General features: G+C 35.0%; 1 protein-coding gene across 1 annotated transcript in view; it reads left to right on the plus strand.

The window, feature by feature from the left end:
• Positions 1-13459, plus strand: part of LOC111063155 (calpain-C) — a 126126-nt gene that overhangs the window by 108883 nt on the left and 3784 nt on the right. Inside the window, exons 10-14 of the mRNA XM_039429387.1 lie at positions 255-368; positions 2318-2436; positions 3582-3627; positions 6620-6635; positions 12279-12337. Of these exons, the coding sequence (XP_039285321.1) occupies positions 255-368; positions 2318-2436; positions 3582-3627; positions 6620-6635; positions 12279-12337 (354 nt within the window). The remainder of the gene's footprint in view (positions 1-254; positions 369-2317; positions 2437-3581; positions 3628-6619; positions 6636-12278; positions 12338-13459) is intronic.

Below are 13459 nucleotides of genomic sequence, written 5' to 3' on the forward strand. Positions count from 1 at the left end.
CTACCAACTACTATTACGGCAAACTTATTAAAAAACTCTCTCTTGAGGATTCCTCAATACACATTGAGTGCGGTTCCTTAATACAGTTGATACATTTTAATTTGCATATTAATCAATGATTTTATCAATACACAATGATAGACGTTTACTTGTACACTGGTACCGTAAGGTTTGCTGGCTATATAGCTTTACTCAAACTAACTTACATCTGACAAATTTCCATAAGTTTTGACAATCTTTTCCTTTATTTTCAGGTTATTGGATTCACAGCCTACTCATTACCAAAAAACAACTCCGATACCATAGGAAGGGCATTCTTCAAGAAAAACAAATCACTCGTCAATTCTCAGTACACTAATAGTAGACAAGTGAGTGCTTTTGTATTTACTTTTAATAAGAAAATATGAAAAATATATTATAAGAATAATAATATTATTTTCAACAGTAGTGTTAACACTATTATACAATTTGATGTTGTGATAGTGTAAATTAAATATTTTCTTGAAGAATAATTGAATTGTGTACTTCACTCCTCGTCTCTCCCTAAGTTTTGAATTCTGGAAACCTGGATTTCCTGAAATTTATTTCAAATTCTCTGCTTGATTCGTTTGTTTATCTCTCTCCAAATGGACAAGGAAAAATGGCCTTAAGCTTAATCCCATCAAAACACAACCCATTATAATTGGATATTCTCGTCTTATAAACAATATTGACCTTGAATCGATTCACAAAATTAGTGTAGATGGTAATGACATTCCTTACTGTAGCTCAGTTAAAAATTTAGGCATTATTATGAATAATAATGACTGGTCAGAACAAGTGAACAAAACTTGTAAAAAGGTATTCTCAGCCATGCATGCATTGAAGAAAATGCACGATATTCTCCCTAGAAACATTAAATTATTATTGGTTCAATCTCTCATCTTCCCACATTTAATGTATTGTAATTCTGTTCTTAACGATATGCAAGTCACTCTGAATGATAAACTACAGCGTTGCCAAAATTATTGTCTACGTTTCGTCTACTCTCTCCAACGCCATGATCATATCACCCCAGCCCATATTGCTAGTTCAACATTGAAGCTTCCCAATCAAAGGCTTTTTCGAATAGTCAAGCTTGTTAGAGATATCTTGAAATACGGTAATCCGAACTATTTTAAAGATGATTTCAAATTTGTCTCTGAAGGTAGGAGGATAGATGCTTCACATACTAGAACAGGAGAAAGTACTTTAAGGATACCCAATCATCGAACTACTATTTTCACAAAATCCTTCTTAGTCAGTGCCTGTCGTGCATGGAATGCACTTCCTGTTTCTATCAGGTCCATCGAGAGCCGAGCGAGCTTCATCCTGACTTTAAAAAAAATCTTTTGGAACAAATGACTGAAACTGTCCGGCCCTAGAACGATCACACGACAACCATCCCCCACCCATCCCACAAATACAAACCTTTAAACCTGTTATAGAACGAATTGTATATATATATATATATTATATAAACTCATGTTATTTCAATTATCCACTGCATACTGCTGTATATTACTGAAAGTTTATTACCCTGATCTACTTTCAGCCTACTTCATTTTATTAATCAATTATTTGATCTTATCTACCTATATAATTATTTTACTTTATAAATTTTCTGTTTTTTTTCTCTTAAATATTCATATTGATTAAAACTTTTACAATATTTCCATTAATAAATAAATCCTTAGTTTAAATAATGAAATTAATGTTTTGGTAGAGAGTTAGTGGGGAGGATATTTTTAATATTCTTTCCGAAGAATGGACATTGATATGTCCAAAGCTCCGCCAATTTATGTAGATGCATAACAATATAATTATTATCTATAGTTATTATATTACAAATTGCTTTTTCATATCATATACAGTTCAATAATTATTTTCTTAGTCTATATCATGTAAATTCATCTATAATTTTGCTGTATTGTAAGCTATTGTATATAAGTGTATAAGACAGTATATATTGTAATCTACATAAATAAAGTACTAAATCAATCAATCAATCAATCAAATCAATCCAAATTCACATACTATCCATACTGCTTTAACTTTTTTCAAAAATACACTCCGATATGTCGAGTCAACATCTCTGTCGATATTCTTTATATGTATTTTATACATATTATTATGTATTTTTCGGTAAATGAATTTGAATTTGGACTCATTGAAACTGTCACTGATCTTCTATTTTATAAATGCTTTTATTGGCGTGTTTGTACTCTGCCCTATTGTGCAATTTGTATTGTTTATAGTTAATAAATTGAATTTTTGAATGTTGTTCATTGTTTTCCAGGTTAGCCATAGATGTCAACTGGAACAGGGTGGATACTTGGTAATGCCTACCACGTTTGAACCTGGACAGGAGTCAAGCTTTACGTTACGAGTTTATTCTAGTAAACCACTCAAGTTGAAGTAAGTAACTTAATCACATTTCAGAGTAAACATTATCAAATGATTGACGTAAATTTTAGAATCAGCTTTGAGCTGAATCTGTTTTACCTAATTTCCCCAATCATCCATATGAATTGTATACTATCAATGTGCAAATAAATAGAATGTATTGTTAGTTTGGTGAAAGCGTGAGCATACTTGACTAGCAATTAGGAGGTACCGGATTCGATTCCCCCGGGATGGCAAATAATTTTTGGATAGTAGCTCTTATCGAATTTCCATCTAGCTGTTAACTCTGTTGTTAATATTTTCAGTAGTAGAAGTCTTTGGGGTAGTTTACAGCATTTTACTTTGGATTTTCGTTTAATAATGATAAAATTATAATGAAAATGGGCAGAATACTGATGTTTATTTCACTAATCACTCATGAAAAATTGAAATTCTATTTTGTTTTTAATTTGAATTAGAATGTGAATGTAAGAATGTTCGAATGAAATATTGTATTGTGGATTATCCTCTGCCTTTATATATATGTAAAAAAATGCTTTAGGGTTGTGATAAGATCTTTCTACATACCTATAATTGTTTCACATTGTATCTATATATTTTATTTTTCAATTCTCATATACAGCTGGCTTCCTAATATTTCATTCGGATTACTTAGATTCGAGTAGTATACAAAGGCTCAACTCACACTTACGCGACTCAGGTCGAGAAGAGACTCGACTCTAGTGTTTCCAAATGGTGACACTCAGACAATTCTAGTCTCCGCGACGTCACCCATTTGAAAACACATGCTCTCGACTAGAGTCGAGTCCCTTCTTGACCTGAGTCGCGTAAGTGAGTTGAGCCTAACTCACAATTCCACAAAAGTGCATTATAACCTTGTAAATAGCGGTTAAATGCCACGAGAACCAATGAGAGAAGCGGATATCACGTTTATAATCAGCACTTGATATGTTTATATTTTTTAACATTTTGAGCAACCGAGCATTATTAAGTTTCTATAAAGCGGTGTTTAATTATTTTGCACAGCATTTGCTGTACTGATTATTTGCTAACTATGGATTATCAAATTATTATTACAGGTACCATGATAACGATTTATTTGTTCATTATTGTTCTATAAATTTTTTTTTTTTTAATCTTTGTACATTGTTTTTCAGATTATTGGACACACATCCTTCATTAGTGAAGTCAGCTGTCATAAAGGTAAGATTCCTTATTTCCATAATTCACTACTAAGACACTTTGAATATTATTATTGCTGAAAATGGAGATTGAATTAATAATGTAGAATTGAATTGAATTGAGTTTTATCCCATCTAAACTCAGAATGTTTCGATAATAAAAATTGATACGGTAAGAATATTAAATTCAGAATGATTCAATAATAAATTCGAAAAGAATATTAAATTTAGAATGTTTCAACAATGAGAATTGATAAGAATATTAAGGCAAACGCACACAGCAACAGACAAATTGAGACAGAAAAAATTCGACCTAGGTGTTCGAATGTTGCAACACACACAGACGTACATTTTGCCTCTCCTCTGATCTACTCCATTGCATTTGTTTCCCTGGCTTAACTAACAAATTTCCCAATTGAATAATTGCAATTTTACTGCATTTTACTATTAAATAAAAGCAAAGTAAGAAAAAAATTCACAGAGCATGCTTCCTTGCTCTGTGACAGAATCCAAAGTCAGGGCAGTGGACTGTGAATGATAGTTGGTATTAATACCTACAAAAAAAATCTTTGAATTCTGTGCATGAAAATACTGATAGCTTGAAGTGTGGTAAGTACGCCAATAAAAGACTAAATGAGTCAACAAGATAAGATTTAATAATAATAAAATAATAATAGGCAGATGGCCACATACAAAAACAATTGGAAGTAGTTGAGTCAAAAGTTGGGATAATTACAACATGTGATAAAAAACGTTAGAGAAATACAAAATTTAAATGAAATTAGGTCAATGACATTAATGACCATTGAAGCCTGACAATAATCGAAAAGGTAATATTAATGATACCTGAATTGTGAATATAAATTGAGTGCTATAATGAAAAGTTATTGCTGCAAATTTCAATCTTAATGATTTACAAAAGGAATAATAATAAATGACAATAAGCTGTAGATAGTGCTCAACAAATAGAATACATTAATATAGGCGGCATAGGCCTTCAGTAAATTAAATGTCAAGTTAGACATCAATTGACAAAAGGAATAATAATAAATGACAATAATCTGTAGATAGTGCTCAACAAATAGAATACATTAAAATATAGGCGGCATAGCCTTCAGTAAATTAAATGTCAAGTTAGACATCAATTGAACAATTAATAGGCGTCGGTGGCCTCAGTGAATTGAATGTCAGATAGACATCAATAGAACATTAATAAGCGTCAGTGGCCTCAGTGAATTGAATGTCAAGATAGACATCAATAGATCAATTAATAGGCGTCGGTGGCCTCAGTGAATTGAATGTCAAGATGGACATCAATAGATCAATTAATAGGCGTCGGTGCCTCAATGAATTGAATGTCAAGATAGACATCAATAAAACATTATGTAATACATACGTAAATGAAAATTGAATAGAACGATTTACGTAACCTGAATAAAATTTTGAAGAGGAGATGCAGCCAGGCAGACAGGCAATGAATCCGCAATACCCAAAGGAACAGGACATCAGCAAGCGACGATGTGATCTGGCCATGCGATGACAAGAATGGAAGCGTCCACCACAGCAGGCAAATCCCTCAGTGGAAATGTAAGCAGGAGCATGTAGAATTCCAAACGAATAATCCGACCTTCAAGTTGTGGAATTTTTAGAATGATTTCCAAACGGTAGAGATGATGAACTTGAAAGTTTGAGTTACACGAGGTGAAGCCAATTGTTAGAAGAATGGCAATTGAAGCCCACACGAGGTTGTGAACTTGACAAAGTTTATCAGTGTAAATATGCGAAGAAATCGATGAATAGTTGAATCACAATTGAAGAATAGAATAAATGAATTAATTTGAAGGAGTAATTCACACTTTAAAAACGTTCCGTAGATCAGATAAATAGCGATAAACGCCCACACAAGGTTGCAATTTTGACAAAGTTTATCAGAGTAAATAAGTGAAGAAATCGATGAATAGTTGAATCACAATTGAAGAATAGAATAAACGAATTAATTTGAAGGAGTAATTCACACTTTAAAAACGTTCTGTAGATCAGATAAATAGCAATAAATGCCCACACGAGGTTGCAATTTTGACAAAGTTTATCAGAGTAAATAAGTGAAGAAATCGATGAATAATTGAATCACAATTGAAGAATACAATAAACGAATTAATTTGAAAGAATAATTCACTTTTAAAAACGTTCCGTAGATCAGATGAATTTGGATGAAAAGTTTAGACCGGGCGCGAGATGTGCACACACCGACTAGACTCCATTGAAAGAAAAGGAAACAGCTAAAGCTCGGTTGAAAAAAGGGACATGCTGGATGTGTTTGAAACGTAAGTAAAACGTTTACAAACATTTGGTGAAAAAGTAACAAATATCTAGAAAGTAAGATGCCTAAAGACAAAATAAATTCCAAAAAATCGAATAGTACAAATATTAAAATTGAAACGACAAATAACACGACGAATAATATAGGAAACCAACTTGATAATAGCAGTGCCGTAGAACCGTGACTGTGACGTCACCGGACAGCGCAGACGGAAAATGACGACATGATGTCTACGTAGTAGCGGAACGAGTAACAAGTGGAACCGTTACAATAAATGCTTTGTCAGATTTTACATAAACTGGGCCCCTTGTGTCATACGGGGGTAAGGCACAATAAGAAAAGGTAAGAAATATGTAAAATCTGGCAAGGCAATTGGAAATTGAAAACTGGGCCCCATGTGAGAACCAGGGGAAAAAACAATGAAACCTGAAAATACGAAATGAACCACAGAGCAAGGGGATTAACTAGAATCCTCATCAATGGGAAGAGGTGCTAAACTCGAAATAGCTCTCTTAAAAGTGCCGGAGGGAGTGAGAACAGTGACAACTCGAACCTTGTCATCCTTACCGGGATGAACTTCAGTAATGCGCACCAGCTTCCAAGTGGACTGCGCGGAACCAGGATCCTTCAAGATGACAACCGTACCGACCTTCAAATTTTCACAATTGTTTAACCATTTGCCTTTTTTCTGAAGAGTGGTGGAGGAATGGGTCTTTTTTCTGAAGAGTGGTGGAGAAAAAGTATGAGATTTGGGGCCGCCTACACGGATGGAAATAGGACCGGCGTAATCCAAACCACAATTATAAAGGGGAAAATTAGCCTGAATGCGGGCCGCTGGTAAACTACCCATGATTTGCTCAGAACGAAGAGCCGAAAAGCGAAAACATATTATGCAATGCCGCAATACACTTTTGATGGTGCGACGGGTGGAGGGAAACCAAAATCGTTGTCTTACACTGGCCATGGTGGCCTGCACACCAGCATGACTTAGACAACGATGGTGAGCAACAATCAATGCATGAGTGAATTTGTGATTGCTGGGCAACAATATTTGATGTTTATAATCAAAGGAAGCATTTGCATTTTGCAAACGTCCACCAACTCTGAGCAGTGAATCTGAGTGAATGAATGGTGACAAGGCTTTAATAGAACTATTAGGCAATGGCTCCTGATTTTGACGCAATGCTTTAAGTTCAGCAGAGAAAGCTTCTTCTTGAATGGATTTGAAGATACAATTTTCAGCTTCTAATATTTCAGAGACCGCTAATTGACCAAAGCGCGGAGCGACTGAATTTTGTTTCCTACAATTATGAATGAACCGTAGAACATACGCCGTTGTACGAACAATTTTGTGATAGGTGGAGCAACTATTGATTATGCCTGAGATAACATCATTATGAGAAGAAGTGGTAGCTAATACCTGAACTGATTGAGAACTGATTTCCTGAACTGATACCTGAACTGATTCCTCTAACTGATGAGAGACATCATTTGAAGTTAGAAAATTTGACATGACCCTACGGGGAGCGGCCACAGGTGAAGCGGGGAGGCACGAACGAGGTGCTGCAATAGGACGAATGGTTTTACAAGAACCAAATATGACCCAACCTAGACTGGTTTTCTGAAGAATGGGAGCGTTTTGAGCTAGATACAATTTACCAGGCTGAAGAACAGATGCGAATATGCCAGCACCAAGTAACAAATCTACAGGCTTAGGCTGATCAAACAATGGATCCGCTAATTTGAGTTCAACAGGAATTGAAATTTTAGAAAGATCAATGTTCACACTAGGAACATTAGATGATATGCTATCAACTACAATACAATTTTCTTCAACCGACCACAAACGATCAGATGAAGACAAGCAAACTGAATGAGAAATAGATGATTTGGTCTTATTCTCACCTACACTATGAATCAAAGTGTCCGAATACAAAGTAACAAGTGACAATTTTTCAGCCAACCTAGTTGACATCAAATTACAATCAGAGCAAGAATCTAAAAGAGCGGTTGCTTTAATAAATTCCCCACTAGAAGTTTGAACCAAAACTTCGGCAGTAGGTAACAAAGCGACAGTTGATTGCTGTTGCAAACACAATGACGAAGTGGAGCTCATTGTGACATGAGAGTTCTTCTGAGGCTGTTCTGCATGAGAAACAGCTTGCTTAGTTGTTTCCGCATTCTGAACCATGACAGAATTCAAAACAGCATTCTTACCCTTGGAGGGAGCAAAAGATTGAGAATGAATAACATTTGAAGTTACCTTATCCTTAGAAGTAGGCTGAGTGTCTCGTGATTGAGGGTACGACCTATGAAGAACAGTGTGGTGACTCTTGCCACAAAGTGTACACGATTTGTCCGAACAAACATGATTGGGTGTGAAAGGCTTGAGGCAATTATAACATAACCTTTTGTCACGGACAGCATTCCAACGATCAGTAACCTGCAACTTCAATAATTCATTACAACAATTTGGAAAATGACCAACAGAATTACAAAAACTACAAGGTGACATAGAAGAGGTAGTAACCTGCATCCTAGCTTGAACATTCGATTGATTTTGATTGAACTTCGGCTTGCTATGAGCACCAACCGAGTTGGATGTACTTTGCTGTACATTTCCTTGATGATGGTTAGCTGAGCTTGAAGCAACAGCTTCCATGATTTTGCATTGTGATTCCAAAAAATTCCAAAATTTATCAATGGTGGGAATGTTGTGTATACCAACACTCTTTTCCCATTCTCGAACAGTAGCAGTATCCAACTGCAACAACATTTTGTGCATGTACAATAAGTCCTTGATTTGGACTCCAAGTTGAAGCACTTCGAGCGCGGTAATGTGGGACTTGCAAAAGTCAATGAATGCCTGTAATGATTGCGGACAGTTACGTTTTATGGTAGGAGGAGATTCAATTGCCGTGATGTGCCTGGCAGCAATTAATCTCTTATTGTCATACCTCTCCCTTAAGAGGTTCCATGCAAGCTGAAAACCATTTTCGTCAGCTTCAATGTGTTCCACTCTAGCAAGAGCTTCACCACTGAGTGATTGACAAAGATAGAAAAATTTCAATGAGTCATTAATATTATCTGATTACCAATAATATTGGTAAAAGCACTTGAGAATGCTTGCCATTTTGAAAGCTCCCCATTGAAGCGTGGAAGCGGAATCTGAGGCAACTGAAAATTTGCCAAATGTGAGTTTTGAGATGTTGGCGCTGGGAAGCACCAGCAGTGGCCTCATTGTTGCGTTGTCTGCTTTCAAAAGCAGTTAATGCAGCGTTTGCCTTAGAGGTAATGGAGATAAACTTATTAAGTATTTCAAAATGAGTTGAAGTGTCTGTGCTTGCAACTCTGAATTCCATAACTGTTCATGGATTTTATCATACTTAATTCTAAGTGAACCTAGTTCGTTTTTGACAGTCAACAATTGATAATAAGTGGCTTCAGTGTCCACAACATAATCGCTATAGCTGGTTATGAACCAATCTATTTCGTGGTGTAAATTGTCTCTTGCATTGGAAAGAGCAGAAGGCTCAGGAAGTGAATCTCCTCATGATCGGACATGCTTAAAAACTAACAGAAAAACCTGAGTGAACGAAACGATGCTGCACTGTAGCAATGCGATTGCTGCGCCAACAAGCAACTTTGGGCGCTGGTCCAGTACGCAGAGAGGCACGCCTGTGCGTTTGAGGCAAGTTGTATCAAGCTTGCTGTGCGGCGAGTCAAGTAGCGAGCTCGCAAGGCGGTGTAGTTTGCTGTGTGTTGTTTTCTCAATGTGCAATAGCCGTCTGTGACCAGTTCAGTGCGGTTCAGTCTCTCAGGGTACAAGATAGTTGATAGCTGGTGCATACACGTTGCAGCGTGCTTTGAGTTGCAGCCAGTACTGAAAATTTGAAACAAGTGTGTGAATGCTTAATATTAAACAATATAAACATACAAAGGTACAATGGAATAAAATATACTCTAGAGTGGGACCTAATCATTGGCGTCAAGCTAGACTATTAGGCACACGGTCACTGAAACCCTAAGGTTCAATGGACCAAGAAATGGGTAATAAAAATTAACAATTATCCTAGGTAAACACTGGATCAAAAATGAACGGGCTGGAGGACCAATTTTTATCCAATTGGTCCAATTAACAATTATCCTAGATAAACACTGGATCAAGAAATCCGGCCCGGAGGACCAATTTTTATGACAGAATCCAAAGTCAGGGCAGTGGACTGTGAATGATAGTTGGTATTAATACCTACAAATATATCTTTGAATTCTGTGCATAAAAATACAGATAGCTTGAAGTGTGGTAAGTACGCCAATAAAAGACTAAATGAGTCAACAAGATAAGATTTAATAATAATAAAATAATAATAGGCAGATGGCCACATACAAAAACAATTGTAAGTAGGTTGAGTCAAAAGATCTTGGGATAATTACAACATGTGATAAAAAACGTTAGAGAAATACAAAATTTAAATGAAATTAGGTCAATGACATTAATGACCATTGAAGCCTGACAATAATCGAAAAGGTAATATTAATGATACCTGAATTGCGAATATAAATTGAGTGCTATATTGAAAAGTTATTGCTGCAAATTTCAATCTTAGTGATTTACAAAAGGAATAATAATAAATGACAATAAGCTGTAGATAGTGCTCAACAAATAGAATACATTAATATAGGTGGCATAGGCCTTCAGTAAATTAAATGTCAAGTTAGACATCAATTGACAAAAGGAATAATAATAAATGACAATAATCTGTAGATAGTGCTCAACAAATAGAATACATTAAAATATAGGCGGCATAGGCCTTCAGTAAATTAAATGTCAAGTTAGACATCAATTGAACAATTAATAGGCATCGGTGGCCTCAGTGAATTGAATGTCAAGATAGACATCAATAGAACAATCAATAGGCGTCAGTGGCCTCAGTGAATTGAATGTCAAGATAGACATCAATAGATCAATTAATAGGTGTCGGTGGCCTCAGTGAATTGAATGTCAAGATGGACATCAATAGATCAATTAATAGGCGTCGGTGGCCTCAATGAATTGAATGTCAAGATAGACATCAATAAAACAATTATGTAATACATACGTAAATGAAAATTGAATAGAACGATTTAAGTAACCTGAATAAAATTTTGAAGAGGAGATGCAGCCAGGCAGACAGGCAATGAATCCGCAATACCCAAAGGAACAGGACATCAGCAAGCGACGATGTGATCTGGCCATGCGATGACAAGAATGGAAGCGTCCACCACAGCAGGCAAATCCCCCAGTGGAAATGTAAGCAGGAGCATGTAGAATTCCAAACGAATAATCCGACCTTCAAGTTGTGGAATTTTTAGAATGATTTCCAAACGGTAGAGATGATGAACTTGAAAGTTTGAGTTACACAAGGTGAAGCCAATTGTTAGAAGAATGGCAATTGAAGCCCACACGAGGTTGCAATTTTGACAAAGTTTATCAGAGTAAATATGCGAAGAAATCGATGAATAGTTGAATCACAATTGAAGAATAGAACAAACGAATTAATTTGCAGAAGTAATTCACACTTTAAAAACGTTCCGTAGATCAAATAAATAGCGATAAACGCCCACACGAGGTTGCAATTTTGACAAAGTTTATCAGAGTAAATAAGTGAAGAAATCGATGAATAGTTGAATCACAATTGAAGAATAGAATAAACGAATTAATTTGAAGGAGTAATTCACACTTTAAAAACGTTCCGTAGATCAGATGAATTTGGATGAAAAGTTTAGACCGGGCGCGAGATGTGCACACACCGACTAGACTCCATTGAAAGAAAAGGAAACAGCTAAAGCTCGGTTGAAAAAAAGGGACATGCCGGATGTGTTTGAAACGTAAGTAAAACGTTTACAAACGTTTGGTGAAAAAGTAACAAATATCTAGAAAGTAAGATGCCTAAAGACAAAATAAATTCCAAAAAATCGAATAGTACAAATATTAAAATTGAAACGACAAATAACACGACAAATAATATAGGAAACCAACTTGATAATAGCAGTGCCATAGAACCGTGACTGTGACGTCACCGGACAGCGCAGACGGAAAATGACGACATGATGTCTACGTAGTAGCGGAACAAGTAACAAGTGGAACCATTACAATAAATGCTTTGTCAGATTTCACACTCTGTCTGCTAGAGTGAGTCTGCTAGCAGAGATTGAAGACTTTGAAATTATGTACCACGTATATAAATTAATCGTGTTTCTTACTTTTCCTGTTTAACAGTTTTTGAATTAAATACATAGGCCTATTTACTAATTGATCAATAATGACTTTCACTCTTGGTATTTTTTAATTGATAATTCATTTTGTCTTACAGATTACATCAAAAGCTGCGCTTGCATGGAGGTTTGCAGACAAGTCGTCTTAACTCTGGATGTATCCTTTTCGAAATTTATGCATGAAATAATCTATTATGTTAATTCCTCGAATTCCGTCAAATATTCAGAAAACAATACCACTTCAACTTTATATTGTTTTGTCGTTTGAATTAATAGCCAAGATAGTTAAAATAAAGGTATTCTAGAATAGAAGGCATTTTATCGACATTGGAATGCACTAATAGTTTTAATATTTTGGCTAGATAACGTGTGATATACTCTCATTTATTCTATTCATGTACTAATAATTTGCTCAATTTTATTGAACTATTTCTTCCATTTCTATCAAAGTGGGAGTTTGTAATGAATAAATTTATATTCAACTCCAGCTATTTCTTCTCATGGGAATGTATTTTTTTATATTCCAATAATAAAGTAATTTCAATATACACTATACAATACACACTTCCCAACGTCAATATAACTTAAGACCGTACTTAGATCTTACTCCAAATTGTAGTGAGATTCAATAGTGATTCAAAGGTATCTAAACATACAATAGTAAAAATATTATCATTATTCATTTAAAATCTATTAAATTCCATTTGAGAGCTAGTTGAAGGAACTGAAGATCACCAATCAAATTTTCTTTGGGTTTTGGAGTTCAACTCTACTTTTGGCCTACTCTAATTTTCTCTGGAAAATCGATTGTATTTGGTTTCGAAATTTAGCTTTATTAGCAGTTGACTGCTTTGTACTTCATTATTACAGTTGATTTTATTAGCGGCTGGTACCAAAAACTGACGTATAGGATATAAATTATTTACTGATGAGCTGACATACGGTATTTATCGAACCTAACCTAACCTAATGAATTATAGCTAAAAATTATAAAGTATTTGAATATAGCTACTGGAATTGTTTAACTATTATAGAAATTACTAGTAGGCTTCTCTATTTTTTTTTTTACTTACAACTACATATAACACAACTATAGCATGAGTTATTGAACCTAGTTTTTTTATGTAGAAAAGTATAGTGATAATACTAGTGATTTCTATAATAGCTTATCACCCTGTTGTCAAAATTTGCAGTAGCAGAAGTCTCCAGGGTGATTCACAACATTTAACTTTAGATTTTCGTTCAATAATAATTTTTTTCATTAACATTGCAATTTATT

This window comes from Nilaparvata lugens, chromosome 5, assembly GCF_014356525.2.
Source record: "Nilaparvata lugens isolate BPH chromosome 5, ASM1435652v1, whole genome shotgun sequence".
Lineage (NCBI taxonomy): Eukaryota > Metazoa > Arthropoda > Insecta > Hemiptera > Delphacidae > Nilaparvata > Nilaparvata lugens.